Here is a 16,847-nt window from a genome sequence, read left to right as displayed (position 1 = left end):
AAACAGTATAAACAAACAAAACCTAACAGATACATGTAAACACTCCATCCAACAACAGTAGAAAATGCACTCTTCTCCAGAACACATGGCACATTCCCCAGGATAGATCTATGTTAGGCCACAGAGCAGGCTTCAGTAAATTTAAAAATACTGAAATCATTCAAAGTGTCTTTTCTGATCATCATGGTGTGAAGCCAGAAATCAGTAACTGAAGAACAAATGGAAAATATACAAATATGTGGAAATTAAACAACACACTCCTGAAAAAACAGTGACATTTTGCCCATGAGTTTCCTCAAGGTTCCCTTCATATCCCTGTTCCTCAAGCTGTAGATGAAGGGGTTCATCATTTGAGGGACAACAGTGTACATCATGGAAACCACTGCAGTGTTTCTGGAAGAGTTAGTGAAAGCTGAACTAATGTACACCCCCAAACCTGTCCCATAGAACAAAGACACAACTGACAGGTGAGACCCACAGGTGGAAAAAGCTTTATACTTTCCACCTGCTGATGGCATTCTCAAAACAGAGGACACTATCTGAGTGTAAGAGAAAATGATTCCACACAGAGGAATACCACCAAATATGCTCATTGCAAAATATATCAGGATGTTATTGATGAGGGTATCAGAACATGCAAGCTGGATGACCTGAACAACTTCACAGAAGAAGAGAGGGATTTCAAGGTCTGTGCAGAAGGTCAGCTGTAACACCATCAGACTGTGCACCAGGGCATCCACAATGTTAATGCAGAAGGAGAGTAGAACCATCAGGCTACAGAGGTGGGAGTTCATAATGACTGTGTACCTCAGTGGATGACAAATGGCCACATAGCGGTCATAGGCCATTACTGCAAGGAGAAAACTTTCTAGACTAGCAAAAACCAGGACAAAGTAGATCTGTGTGAGGCAGCCTGCATAAGTGATGCTCTGATTCTGTGCCCGGATGTTCACCAGCATCTTTGGGACAGTGGTTGTGCTTAAGCAGATGTCAGTAAAGGACAGGTTGGAGAGGAAGAAGTACATGGGCGTGTGGAGGTGGGAGTCCAAGATGACAGCCAGGATGATGAGCAGGTTTCCCAGGATGGTGACCAGGTATACGGACAGAAACAGAATGAAGAGAAAGGGCTTCAATTCTGGGTCCTCTGTCACTTCCATAAGAAGGAATTCTGAAACCCCTGTTTTGTTTCTGAGTTCCATGTTGTTGATGAATCTGACAGAGAAGGTGGAGTGACAGCACAATCAAATGTATGTTTTCTAGACCAGCAGGAGAAGCATCACCAGAGACAACACTGCCTTGGGATGGGATGGAGACTAGTAGAGAGGGATAGGAAATAGGTGCCTTTTATATGCATATTATCCTTTAACAAAAACCTTAAGCTGATACAGCAAAATGCCATCCATTAATTCCCACACGGTTAACAGCTAGGCATTTTAAAAATATTGACTCTATCATTTTGGTTATTTGAAACATTTGGTAATTTTATAAAGAGAAACAGACTGGGGAGGCAGCTGAAGATTCTGTCTGGATCCCCGGAGACCTCAGAGACAAGCAACTGAGATAGTATGTCAAGAACCAAGAATGGGAAGATAAAGTGAACTTTACCAAAGATTTCCTGCCCTCTCACTTCCACAAAATTGTAAATAAATGTCAGAGACTTGTCTAATAGTCATCTTATTTTTCCCAAAAGAGCAGATTTCCACTCATTAAGAAATGGCCCTGGCCAAACTAGAGAGTGAGTACATTAGTAAATGGAGGTACTTGAGATTGGTGCAAAGTAGAAGATGTGATGAGAATGACAGGCAGGTGGACCCTGGAAGACTTGGTTCTAATCATCTGATACACGTACTCTCGTCATGACTTCCCCTGGATGAACCTGTAGTAAAACACCTGCGCTCATTTCCAAATATCCATGTAGGTTACCTGGCTGGCTTCACAGTGGAATGATGACTGACATTTCCCCTGAATGTGCCATCTGGGAGATTTGTACTCAGAAAGGGCAGAGGGACTGAATGAGACCTAGGCTCCCGAACAAAAAGGATCTTCTGTGGGAGGAGGTCCAATTATGCTACTACTTTTCATGGGAAGGATTACTGAAATAAGTGGTCACAAGCAGACTGCAGTCTCTGTATCCCTAGAGATTCAATTTCCAAAGCTCCTCATTAATCAAACAATTTCATTGTCACTGAGATCCCAAGCAAGTGCAAATCCTTCAAGACCAAAATCTGTGAGGCCCAGAGCCATGATGTACTTCTCTCCACCTGTTTCTACTCATCTCGATTTCAAATTCTTGGAAATGTGGACACACCATCCTTCTCTAATTGGATAAGAGTCTTCTTTTCTCAGTTATGGACAACGATATTGCTAACGAATCAATGACATCAGGAATTCTGATACCTATTTGGGGTGTGAGAGTACACTGTGCATGTTTATATATATTATGTATATATATACATATTATATATATTATGTATATTTTAATATACACATGTATATGTATATTATATGTATTCTTAGATTGTATATAGTGTATAAATATTTAAAAACATAGCTACAAAAAAATAACAGCATAGCTACATTATTATAAAAATGCAAACACTCTAGGGGCCTCTGGGTGGCTCAGTTGGTTAAGCAACTGCCTTTGGCTCAGGTCATGATCCCGGAGTACCAGGATCAAGTCCCACATTGGGCTCCCACTCTATGGGAAGTCTGCTTCTCCTCTCCCATGCTCTCTTTCACTCAAATAAATAAATAAATATAGCCCCCCCTCAAATAAATAAATAAAAAGTTTATCTCTCTGAGTCTTTAAATGTTTCCTGAACATTAATCTTAACCGTGTATACACAGAGCATATACAATACATTTTACACAATAGATTCTAATCTATTCTCTGTGAAAGTTCTCTGATTAACTCAAACCTGCTACTCCCATTTTAGGTTTTCATAGTCACATATTTTTTTCCTTCCAAGTTTTTATTTAATTCAAGTTAGTTGAGGCACCTGGGTGGCTCAGTCAATTTAAGTATCTGCCTTCGGCTAAGGTAATGATCTCAAGGTTCTGGGATCCCGTCCTCCATAGGCTCCCTGTTCAGCATGGAGTCTGCATCTCACCCCCCCTCCCCCTGCTCCTGCTCTCTCTTTCTCCTCTCTCTCAAATAAATAAATAAATACATAAATGAAATCTTCTTTAAAAGAAAATTCAATATTGGTTTTAGGAGCAGAATTCAGTGATTCATCACTTACACAGAACACCCAGTGCTCATCCCAAGTTCCCTCCTTAATACCTACCACCCATCTAGCCCATCTTCCACCCACCTCCCTCCATCAACCCCTGGTTTGTTCTCTGTAGTTAAGAGTTGCTTATGGTTTATTTCCTGATCTCTCTCTTTCCCCCTTCCATATGTTCACCTGCTTTGTTTCTTAAATTCCACATGAGTGAAATCATACGGTATTTGTCTTATGACTGACTTATTTCACTTAGCATAATACTACCTCCATCCACACTGTGGCAAATGGCAAAATTTCATTCTTTTTGGTGGCTGAGTACACACACACTCACACACACACACACACACACACACAATTTTCTTTATCCACTCATCAGTAGATGGACATCAGCTCTTTCCATAGTTTGTCTATTTTGATAATGTTGCTATAAACATCAGGGTGCATGTACCACTTCAGATCAGTATTTTTGTATTTTTTGGGTAAATACCTAGTAGTGAAATTGCTGGATTGTAAGGTAGTTCTATTTTTAACTTTCTGAGGAACCTCCATACTTTTTCAGGGTAGCTGTACCAGTTTGCATTCCCCCCAACAGTGTAAGAGGGTTCCCCTTTTTCTGCATCCTCACCAACACCTGTTGTTTCCTATGTTGTTGATTTTAGCCATTCTGAGTGGTGTGCACAGTCATCTTTTCTAATTTTGTCACAAGTCTCAAGGTACAGTATTCCTTACTTTAGGGGACTGAGGATTGAAACATTAACATAAAGATAAACATAAAATTTCCCATCTTAACCATTTTTAAGTGTGTCGTTCATTAATGTTAAGTATTTCTCACTGCTGTGCAACCAATCTCCAAAAGTCTTTATCTGGTACAAATGAAATTCTATGTCATTTCTTCGTGTGTGTGTGTGTGTGTGTGTGTGTGTGTAGCATGGAACTTCCTTTTTTTTTTTTTCCTATTGTGTTATGTTAGTCACCATAAAATACAACACTGCATCTATGTCATTTCAATAAGACCAAATCCCCTGCCTCCTCCAGCCCCTAGTAACTACCATTCCATTTTTGGCTTTGTAATTTTGACTCCTCTAGGGACCTCATGTAGAACCATACAGTTTCCTTTTGTGACTGGCTCATTTTACTTTGCTTTATGCCCGTAACATTCACCCATGTAGTTTCATGGGTCAGGATTTCCTTCCTTTTTAAAGAATCATATTTCATTGTGTATATATACCATATTTTATCAAGTGTTCACCATTGCAGACCCCATCTGCTCCACAGATGACCCCAGAAGCTTTCTTCACTGAGGAAACATAAAAGCTGCAGACCCCCTGCAGTTTTCATTGCCAAGAGTTCTACAGGATTTCACATTCAAAGACCAACAGCTTGAGTCCCATTCCATTCACATTACACAGATGCCTTGGTCCTGGAAGTCAGCATGGCCACCAAGCACACACTCACAGCTCGTCCTGGCCCCCAGAGCTACACATATGCTTGTTGCCAGGTCCATTTCCTGTCCCTGGTCTCCACCCCCATGCAAACCCATGGCTATCAGTCATGATGCAAATGCATACCATCAGCCCCAGCAGCCACAGCTGTGCATACACGGGCAGAAAACCTCAACCCTTATCACTGGCCACTACCACCATGCACACACATCCATAGCTGACCCCTGCCACTCCCCTGACCCTAACTACCATTCAAGTACTTACAGTTGTCTGTGCCACCGTATAGGAAACTACAGGTAGCACCCACAGCAGGGTGTTTGCACACTGCTAACCCTGACCATTACAACTGCCTGTCCTGGACCCTGATCACTGATTCTGGAGGTGCTGCAAGAGAAAAGAGACCCATCAAACATGAGGGAAATCCCATAAGGTAATCAGCAGATTTCTCAACAAAACGTTGAAGGCCAGGAGAGAATGAGATTTTATATGTAAAATACTGAAAGAAAAATCTGCTAACAAAGAATACATTACAAAAAAAAAAATACATTACCCAGCAAAGCTGTGACAGATAAAGATATTCACAGAAAGACAAAAGCCACATTGAGATATCACCTTACACCAGTTAGAATGGCCAAAATTAGCAATTCAGGAAACAACATGTGTTGGAGGGGATGTGGAGAAAGGGGAACCCTCTTCCACTGTTGGAGGGAAAGCAAGTTGGTGCAGCCACTTTAGAGAACAGTGTGGAGATTCCTCAAGAAATTAAAACTAGAACTTCCCTATGACCCTGCTATTGCACTACTGGGTATTTACCTCAAAGATACAGATGTAGTGAAAAGAAGGGCCATCTGTACCCCAATGTTTATAGCAGCAATGGCCATGGTCACCAAACTGTGGAAAGAACCAAGATGCCCTTCAACGGAAGAATGGATAAGGAAGATGTGGTCCATATACACTATGGAGTATTATGCCTCCATCAGAAAGGACCAATACCCAACTTTTGTAGCAACATGGACGGGACTGGAAGAGATTATGCTGAGTGAAATCAGTGAATCAGAGAGAGTCAATTATCATATGGTTTCACTTGTTTGTGGAGCATAACAAATAGCATGATAACAAATAGCATGGGGACAAGGGGAGTTAGAGAGGTGAAGAGAGTTGGGGGAAATTGGAAAGGGAGGTGAACCATCAGAGACTGTGGACTCTGAAAAACAATCTGAGGGTTTTGAAGGGGCGGGGGGTGGGAGGTTGGGGGAACCAGGTGGTGGGTATTAGAGAGGGCATGGACTGCATAGAACACTGGGTGTGGTGCAAAAACAAGGAATACTGTTATGCTGAAAGTAAAAAAGAAGAGACATCCAAAAAACAAACAAACAAACAAACAAAAAAAGCTGAAGGAGTTCATCACCACTAGACCAGCCTTAAAAGAAATTCTAAGTGAAATTTTCAAGTTGAAATAAATGATGTGGGGGCATCTGGGTGGCTAAGTCAGTTAAGTGTCTGCCTTTGGTTCAGGTCATGATCCCAGGATCCTAGGATCAAGCCCTACATTCAGCTGTCTGTTCAGTGGAAAGCCTGTTTCTCCCTCTCCCTCTGCCATTACCCTCACTTGTGCTCTCAGGCTCGCTCTCTCTGTCAAATAAATAAGATCAAGCAAAAAAAAAACTGTATCAATTAGTAATGTGAAAACATATTAAAGTACAAAACTCATTGCTAAAGGTAGTCAAATGCAGAAAAGTCTAATATTTTAATGGTTATAACTCTAAGGTAATATCTAAAGGAAAAAATTATTAAACATAACTATACTGCATTTATTTTAAAAATATACAACACAAAAAGATGTAAACTGACACACAAAAGATATAAAATGGGGAAATAAAAGGGTAGTTTTTTTTTTTACATAATCAAAATTAAGTTATTGGCTTAACATAGACTGTTTTATTATTTTATTTTATTTTATTTTATTTTTTATTTATTAGAGAGAGAGTATGCCTGAGCAGGTGGAGCAGCAAGCAGAGGGAGAAGCAGGCTCCCTGCTGAGCAAGGAGCCCAATGTGGGACTCAACCCCAGGGTCATGGAATCAGGACCTGGGGCAAAGACTAACTTAACCAACTGAACTACCCAGGAGCCCCTTAACATAGACTGTTAAAACTGTAAGATGTGTTATATAAGCCTCATGTTAACCACAAATCAAAACCTTATAGTAGATACCAAAACAAACCAACATCAAAGGAGAAGGGAGATGAGGGAAATTGGAAGGGGAGATGAACCATGAGAGACTATGGACTCTGAAAAGCAATCTGAGGGTTTTGAAGGGGTGGGGGGTGGGAGGTTGGGGGAGCCACCTGGTGGGTATTATGGACGATATGGCACGGAGCACTGGGTGTGGTGCATCAACAATGAATTCTGTTACACTGAAAAGAAATTAATTAAAAAAAAAACAAAGGAATCAACAAATCACAGAAAATAAATCACAAAGGAAGACAGCAATAGAGAAGAAAGGAGCAAAGGATCTACAAAATACCAAGAAAACAATTAACAAAATGACAATAGTAAGAATTCACCTATAAATAATTACTTAAAAGTAAAAGGCACTAAATTCTCTAATCAAAACACATAAAATGACAGTCGTTTTGTTTTGTTCTATTTTTTAAATCCCAACTATATGATGCTTACAAGGAATGCACTTCAGCAATTAAGGACACACATAAACCGAAAGTGGAAATGTGGAAAAAGATACTCGATGCAAATGAAAACCAAAAGAGGGCAGGAGTATCTATACTTATATTATATAAAATAGACTTTAAGTCAAAAACTATAACAAGAAACAGTGGCACCTAGAAGGCTCAGTCAGCAAAGCATCTGACTCTTGATTTCAGCTCAGGTCATTACATCAGGGTCTTGGAATCCACCCCCATGTTGGGCTCCCTGCTCAGCAGAGAGTCTGTCTCCTTCCACCCTTCCCCTTGCTTGCACTCTTTTAAATGAGTGAATGAATGAATGAATGAATGAATGAATCAATAAAATCTTTTAAAAATTGTAACAGGATACAAAGACGACTGATATATAATAGTACAGGTCATCAGGCTATAACAAGTATAAATGTGTATCTATCCAATATCAGAGTATGTAAACACATTAAACAAATACTAATGGATCTGGAGAGTAACAAACAATAAATAATGATAATGGTCCTCCCTACCTTACTTTCAGCAGTCTACACTATCCAGGCTAAAAATGAATACATAAACATTGGATTTTAAGAACAATTTACCAAATAGACCTAACAAACACATCCAGAAAACTCCATCTAATAGCAGCAGAACACACATTCTTCTCTAGCATATACAGAACATTATACTGAATGGATCATATGCTGGGCCACAAAACGAGCCTTAACAAATTTGAGAAGACTGATGATAGTGGTATGAAGCAAAAACTCAATAACAGGAGGAAAACTGGGGAATTCACAAACAAGTAGAGGAAAAAAAAAATATTCTCCTGAAAAACTGATGGATCAAAGAAGAAATCGAAATGGAAATTAAAAAAAAAAAATCACACAACAGGGATGAGGGATGCCCCAGTAGCTGAGTTGATTAAGCATTTCCCTTCAGCTCAGGTTATAATCCCAACATCCTGGGACAGAGGTCCACATCAGACTCTCTGTGCTCAGTGGGGAGTCTGCTTCTCCCTCTGCTTGCTTCTCCTCCTGCCTATGCTCACTCTCTCTCTCTGACAAAAAAATAAATATTTATTTTTCATGTGATTTTTTAAAGAATCACACAACAAAGGAAAATAGATTAAAACTCTTCAAACTACAGGGATAGAGGGATCATCCTCAACTTCATAAAAGCAATTTATGAAAAACCCACAGCGAATATCATTCTCAATGGGGAAAAGCTGACAGCCTTCCCTTTGAGATCAGGAACACAACAAGGATGCTCACTCTTGCCACTGTTTTTCAACATAGTACTAGAAGTCCTAGCAACAGCAATCAGACAACAAAAAGAAATAAAAGGTGTACAAATGGGCAAAGAAGTAAAATTCTCTCTTTGTAGATGACATGATACTTTATATGGAAAACCCAAAGACTCCACCCCCAAACTACTAGAACTCATACAGCAATTCAGTAATGTGGCAGGATACAAAGTCAATGTACAGAAATCACTTGCTTTCTTATACACTAACAATGAAAAAAACAGGGAAATTAGAGAATCAATTCCATTTATTATAACATCAAGAACCATAAGATACCTGGGAATAAACCTAACCAAAGAGGTAAAGGATCTGTCCTCGAGGTACTACATAACATTCATGAAACAAAATAGAAGAAGACACAAAAAGATGGAAAAGCATTCCATGCTCATGGATTGGAAGAATAAACATTGTTAAAATGTCTATATTGATGGGACTGGAAGAGATTATGCTGAGTTAAATAAGTCAAGCAGAGAGAGTCAATTATCATGGTTTCACTTATTTGTGGAGCATAACAAAAAGCATTGAGGACATGGGGAGTTAGAGAGAAGGGGGTTGGGGTAAATTGGAAGGGGAGGTGAACCATGAGATACTATGGACTAAAAAACAATCTGAGGGGTTTGAAGCAGCAGGGGGTGGGAGGTTGGGGGAACCAGGTGGTGGGTATTAGAGAGGGCACGGATTGCTTGGAGTACTGGGTGTGGTGCAAAAATAATGAATACTGTTATGCTCAAAATAAATTTTAAAAATCTTTAATAAAAAAATAAAATGTCTATATTGCCCAGAGAAATCTAAACTTTCAATGCCATCCCGATCAAAATTCCACTGGCATTTTTCAAAGTGCTAGAACAAACAATCCTAAAATTTGTATGGAACCAGAAAAGACCCCGAATTGCTAAGGAAATGTTGAAAAAGAAAAACAAAGCTGGGGGCATCACATTGCCTGATTTCAAGCTTTCTAACAAAGCTGTGATCACCGAGACAGCATGGTACTGGCATAAAAACAGACACAAAGACCAGTGGAACAGAGTGGAGAGCCCATATATGACTCTCAACTCTATGGTCAAATTATCTTTGACAAAGCAGGAAAAAATATCCAGTGGAAAAAAGACAGTCTCTTCAATAAATGGTGCTGGGAAAACTGGACAGCTATATATAGAAGAATGAAACTCAACTATGCTTTTATACACAAGATAAACTCGAAGTGGATAAAAGACCTCAACGTGAGACAGGAATCTATCAAAATACTAGAGGAGAACATAGGCAGTAGCCTCTTCAACATCGGCCACAGCAACTTCTTTCAAAACATGTCTCCAAAGGCAAAGGAAACAAAAGCAAAAATGAGCTTTGGGGACTTCATCAAGATCAAAAACTTCTGCACAGCAAAGGAAACAGTCAACAAAACAAAGAGACAACCCACGGAATGGGAGAAGATATTTGCAAATGACACTAGAGACAAAGGGCTGATATCCAAGATCCATAAAGAACTTTTCAAACTCAACACCCAAAAAACTGATAATCAGATCAAAAAATGGGCAGAAGACGTGAACAAAGAAGACATACAAATGGCTAACAGACACATGAAAAAATGTTCATTATCATTAGCCATCAGGGAGATTCAAATCAAAACCACATTGAGATACCACCTTACACCAGTCAGAATGGCCAAAATTAATAAGACAGTAAACAACGTGTGTTGGAGAGGATGTGGAGAAAGGAGAATCCTCTTACACTATTGGTGCAAATGCAAGTTGGTACAGCCACTTTGGAAAACAGTGTGGAGATTCCTTAAGAAATTAAAATAGAGCTACCCTATTAACCTGCAATTGCACTACTGGGTATTTACCCTAAGATACAGATGCAGTGAAAAGAAGGACCATCTGTACCCCCAATGTTCATAGCAGCAATGGCCACAACTGCCAAACTGTGGAAAGAGCCAAGATGCCCTTCAACAGACGAATGAATAAAGAAGATATGGTCCATATATACAATGGAGTATTATGCCTCCATCAGAAAGGATGAATACCCAATGTCTGTATCAACATGGATGGGACTAGAGGAGATTATGCTGAATGAAATAAGTCAAGCAGAGAAAATCAATTATATGTTTTCACTTACTTGTGAAGCATAAGGAATAACACATAGGACATTAGGAGAAGGAAAGGAAAAGTGAACTGGGGGAAATTGGAGGGGGAGATGAAGCACGAGAGACTGTGGACTCTGAGAAACAAACTGAGTGTTTTGGAAGGGAGGGGGGTGAGGGGATGGGTGATCCTGATGGTGGGTATTAAGGAGGGTACATATCACATGGAGCACTGGGTGTACATAAACAATGAATCTTGGAACACTGAAAAAATTAAATTTTTTTAAAAGATTTTATTTATTTATTTGACAGACAGAGATCACAAGTAGGCAGAGAGGCAGGCAGAGAGAGAGAGGGAAGCAGGCTCCCCGCTGAGCAGAGAGCCCGATGTGGGACTCGATCCCAGGACCCTGAGATCATGACCCAAGCCGAAGGCAGTGGCTTAACCCACTGAGCCACCCAGGCGCCCCCAAAAATTAAATTAAAAAAAAAAAAGTAAAATAGAAATACAACATGCCAAAAGTTATAGGATGAAGCAAAAGCAGTTCTAGGAGGCTAGTTTATACTGGTAAGTGCCTATGGTGAGCAAAAAGAAAAATCCCAAATAAACAATCTAAATTTATACCACAAGGAACAATAAAAAGAAAAAACTTAGCCAAAAATTAGTATAAAGAAGAAAAAAAAAGATTAAAGCAGAAGCATTAAACAGAAACTAGTAAGAGAATGAACAGATACCATCAGAATGATGATGTAGGACACACAGCCTCATTGTCCCCCAAGAGAAGTCAAGAATTAGACACATATGCAGGGGCATCTGGGTGGCTCAGTTGGTTAAGCATCTGCCTTTGTCTCAGGTCATGATCTTGGGGTCCTGGGATCTAGCCCTGCACTGGACTCCCTGCTCAGGAGAGTTTGCTTCTCCTTCTCCCTCTGTCCCTCCCCCTGCTCATGCTCTGTCTCTCTGTCTCTCTCTCTTTCTTCTCTTATATAAATAAAGTCTTAAAAAAAAGAATCAGACAAATATTAACAAACAAAAAACAGTCTGGGAGGGCTCTGGAGTCTACTTAAGAAATGTTACCAACATAGTGGAAAAAACCTGAGAACAATCACAGAAGAAGAGAAGGAAGACAGCTTCGTTTTGCCTGCATTACCCTATCCCCCAAGCTGGCATTATTGTGCACCAAAAGGAACCTCAGCTAGAGAGAGTCCCCTTACCAGGAAAGAAAGAGTGGGTTGAGCTATCAGTTTCCAGGCATTTCAGGGCCTCACACACCACTTCCCTTCACCCTACCCAGACTAGCAAAGGTGAGACATAATGAGAAGGCAAGGATCAAGGAAGAAAAGCAGGGGATACTAATACCAGGACTGATCTCAATTCACAGGGACCTGAAACACATAAAAACTTAGCAGATTTTGTCACAGAAAAAAAAAATAAAGTCCAGCACAGCCACTGTGTACTCCTTGCACTCCCTTTCACCCCACAGATATACATGTTTAGTGACGACATCCACCTGAGTCCCTCGCCACCCCTTCCCCTCTACTCTGAGCCCACAACATGTACCAGCAGCCAGCTCAGGCCTCTGAAGCTGTAAATGCAAGTCACCACCCTAGACCCCCTTGCTGGCTTCCCAGCACCATGTGCTCACTTAGAGATAGTCCCTCCAGCTGTGCACTGCAGGCCATCAGCTGACACTGATCACCAACCTCCATGGCAGTGTGCATGCCTGGGGCAGATGGTACAGCAAAGGGAGAGCTCAACAAAAGCCAGGGCTCCCATAGCTGCTTGTGGATATGCATCAGGCCTTGTCTTCTGTCACTGACCTACACCACTGAACTCTTCTGTAGCCAACCCCTCCAGCTATGCACCTCCACACTCCCAGACCAACCCCCATTACTGGGACCCTCTCCAATATATAAAAATCATGAACATATATGTACCCAACATCACAGCACCTCAATATGTTAAGCAAACACTAACAGAATAAAGGAAAAATAGGCAATACAATAATAGTAGGGACTCCAATGCCCCCACTTTCAACAGTGGATAAATAATTCAGAGAGAAAATCAACAAGGAAATAAACTTGAACCATACATCATGCCAAATGTACCTATCAGACATATACAGAACATTCAGCTGATAGCCTCAGAATACATATTCTTCTCAAGTGCATGTGGAACTTTCTCCAGGATAGATCATATGATAGGTTCCCAAAGAGTCTTGACAAATTTATAAAGATTGAGATCATACCAAGTATGTTTCCAACCACAATGCTATGAAACTAGAAATTGGTAACGTATGAAAAGCTGGAAACTCACAAATATGTGGAAATTAAACAACACAGTCCTGAACAACCAATGAGTCAAAGAAGAAATCAAAAGAAAATTAAAAAATACCTTGAAACAAACAATAAAAATGAAAGCACCATATATCAAAAACTACAGGATGCTACAAAAACAGTTCTAAGGGTGGTGTGTCTGGGTCTGGGGGTTGGTTATCTGCTTTTAGCTCAGGGCCTGATCTTGGAATCCTGGGATCATGCCCCACATTGGGCTCTCTGCTTGGCTAGCAATTTGCTTCTCCCTTTTACTCTCTCTCTCTGCTTTCCTTATATCTCTCTCTCTCTCCCGCAAATAAATAAAATCTTAAAAAAAAAAAAAACAGCATGGAGCACTGGGTGTGGTGAAAAAATAATGAATACTGTTTTTCTGAAAATAAATCAATTTAATAAAAAAAACAAGTCTAACAGAAATATTTAGAATGATATAAGTCTGCATTAAGGAAAAAAAGATCTCAAAAAAGAACAAACTGAGTCATACTTAGGAGAAGGAGGTAAACATAAAGAGAAGAAATAAATGAAATAGAGACCAGAAAACTGTGTAAGATTTATTTATCTGAGTCAGAGAAAGAGCAAGTGGGGAGAGGGGAAGGGTGACAGACTCTTCAAGCAGACTCCCCACTGAGTGCAGACCTCAACTCAGGGCTCCATCTCATAGCACATGAGATCATGACCTGAGCTGAAACCAAGAGTTGGACACTTAACCCAAGGCTCAATCTCATGATTGAGATCATGACATTAGCTGAAACCAAGAGTCCAGTGCTTAACCAACTGAGCCACCCAGGCACCCCATGAAAACTATATTTTTTTAAAAAACAACAACAACTAAGAGCTGGGTTTTTAAAAATATTTTTTATTTATTTATTTGAAAGAGATCACAAGTAGGCAGAGAGACAGACAGAGAGAGGAAGGGAAGCAGGCCCCCCACTGAGCAGAGAGCCTAATGCTGGGTTCCATCCCAGGACCCTGGGATCATGACCTGAGCTGAAGGCAGAGGCTTCAACCCACTGAGCCACCCAGACACCCCTGGGGTTTTTTTTTTTTAACTGTATTTTATTTTTTCAGTGTTCCAAGATTCATTGGAAGAGGTTTTTTTTTGTTTTGTTTTGTTTTGTTTTGTTTTTTTTAAGAAATGATAAACAAAATTGAGGAAACTTAGACTAAGAAAAAAAAGAGAGAGAGAAGACTCAAATAAAATCAGAAGTGAAAGAGTAAACATTACAACAGATACCACAGAAATACAAAAGATCGTAAGAGACTACTATGAACAATTATATGTCAATAAGTGGATAATCTAGAAGAAATGGATAACCCAGAAGACTCCTAAAAACATAAAGGAAACCAAGACTGAATCATGAAAAAAAAATAATTTGAAGAGACCAATAATGAGGAAGGAAACTAAATCTGTAATCAAAAACCTCCCAACACAAAAAAACTCATGATGACATGGTTTCACTGGTTATTTCTACCAAACATTTAAGGAAGAATTTACACCAATATTTCTCAAATTCTTCCCAAAATTTTTAAAGATGGAAACATTTCCTAAATCATCTCATGAATTCAGCATTACCCTGATACCAAACCCATATAAAGACATCACAGTAAAATTATAAAGGAATATCCCTAATAAAGAGAGATGTAAAAATTAAAAAAAATATTAACAAACTGAATCTAACACCAAATTAAAAGGATAATTTACCATAACCAAAGATATTTATCCAAGAACTCAAGGGTGGTTCATCATATAAAACTAGATCAAGGAAATACATCACATCAATAAACAAAGGACAGAAAACTCAATTTGATGAAGAAAATGATTTTCATAATATTTAAAACCCATTTATGATCATTTTTTAAGACTCAGAAAACTAGGGATAGTGCAATAATTCCTCTAACTGTTAAATGGTTTTTATGAAAAACCCATAGCTAACACCATACCTGATATTGAAAGACTGAAAACTTTCTTCTTAACATCAAGGACAAGACAAGGAAGCTGACCTCACCATTGCTAGTCACCATGGAACTGGAAGTTCTAGCCAGAGCTACTAGTCAAGAACACCAAATAAAAGTCATTTAGATTGGAATGGAGGAAGTAAAACTACCTCTATTCACAGGGACCTGATCCTATACAGAGTAAACTCCAAAGAGTTCACAGGAAAGGTACTGAGCAAAGAACTGTTGTAGGATATGTGATCAACACACCAATATCAGCTGTGTTTTTACATATCCTAGGTGGCTCAGTGGGTTAAGCCTCTTCCTTCAGCTCAGGTCATGATCTCAGGGTCCTGGGATTGAGCCCCACATCAGGCTCTCTGCTCAGCAGGGAGCCTGCTTCCTTGCCCCCATGCCTGATGCTCTGCCAACTTGTGATCTGTCAAATAAATAAATAAAATCTTTTTTAAACAGTTATTCTGTTTAAAATAGCATCTAAAACAATGAGAACACCTAGAAATAAGTTTAACCAAAGAGTTAAGAGACTTGTACACTGAGAATTAAACACATGTCTGAAATAAATTGAAGAAAACCTAAATAAATGGATCTGGGTCTGGTTTAATGGGTATAAAGACTTCATTTTTAAGATGGCAATCAATACAAAGAAATCTAGAGGGCTGCCTGGGTGGCTCAGTTGGTTGAGCATCTGCCTTCAGCTTGGGTCCTGGGATCAAGCCCTCTGTTGGACTCTCTGCTCAGTGGGAAACCTGGTTCTCCCCCCTCTCTAATAAATAAAATCTAAAAAAAAAAGAGAGAAAGAAAATGAAACCTACAGATTCAATGCAATCCTTCTCATTATTATTTTTGTGCAAAAAGGGACAATGCCTTTCTTCCACATATGGAAAAACTGATTCTCAGACTCCTATGGAATTTCACGGGGCCCCAATCAGCCCAAACAATTTTATACAAATAAAATTAAAGGACATAGACTTTTTGAGTTCAGAGAGTACAGTTTGGCAGTTCCTCAAAAGCTAAACATAGAACTACTGGACAACCCAGCAATTCCACTTCTAAGTATATAGCCAAAGAATTCAAATCAGGAACACAAACAGGTTATTTATATAACAATGTTCATAGCAGTATTACTGACAATACACAAAATGTGGACATGAACACACATACACAACACACACACACACACAAAATGGATTATGTTTCAGCCATAAAAAGGAATTCAGTTCTGAAGCATGTTAAAACATAGACAAACCTTGAAAACATTATGCTAACTAAGTATAATAAGCCAATGCAAAAAAACATGTATTTTATGACTTCTATGAAGTATTTAGAATAAGAATAATCACAGAGGGGCGCCTGGGTGGCTCAGTGGGTTAAGCCTCTGCCTTCGGCTTAGGTCATGATCTCAGGGTCCTGGGATCGAGCCCTACATTGGGCTCTGTGCTCAGCAGGGAGCCTGCTTCCCCCCCCCCCTCTCTCTGCCTGCCTCTGCCTACTTGTGATTGCTATCAAATAAATAAATAAAATCTTTAAAAAAAAAAAAGAAGAATCACAGAGATAGAAAGCAGACTAGAGGTTGTCAAGGGTGGGTTTTGTGGCATGAGCAAGTTTTTGATAAATGGCTATAGATTTTCTGTTTGATCCATGAAATTATGGAAGCAGATGCAATGTTTTCCCAATACTGTGGGTGTAGTTTTGTCACCGAATTGCACAGGCAAAAATCATGAAATTTGCATAGGGTATAAGAAAGTAATCCAGTTTCATTCTCATGTGGCTGTCCAGTTTTCCCAACACCATTTGTTGAAGAGACTATCTTTTTCCCATTACTACTTCTT

The 16,847-nt window shown here is 39.5% G+C and overlaps 1 protein-coding gene across 1 annotated transcript; it reads right to left on the bottom strand.

Annotated features, from left to right (window-relative positions):
• Positions 1 to 245: 245 nt before the first annotated feature.
• Positions 246 to 1,217, bottom strand: LOC101689194 (olfactory receptor 7G1-like). Its single transcript, XM_004771766.3, has one exon. The coding sequence runs from the start codon at positions 1,197 to 1,199 to the stop codon at positions 246 to 248; it is 954 nt and encodes a 317-aa protein (XP_004771823.1). The 5' UTR covers positions 1,200 to 1,217.
• Between the last annotated feature and the right edge of the window lie 15,630 nt (positions 1,218 to 16,847).

This window comes from Mustela putorius, unplaced genomic scaffold (assembly GCF_011764305.1).
Source record: "Mustela putorius furo isolate JIRA1106 unplaced genomic scaffold, ASM1176430v1.1 tig00000095_pilon_pilon_pilon, whole genome shotgun sequence".
Classification (NCBI taxonomy): Eukaryota; Metazoa; Chordata; class Mammalia; order Carnivora; family Mustelidae; genus Mustela; species Mustela putorius.
The sequence above is the reverse complement of the archived record's forward strand: the minus strand, read 5'-3'. Positions and strand labels throughout refer to the sequence as shown.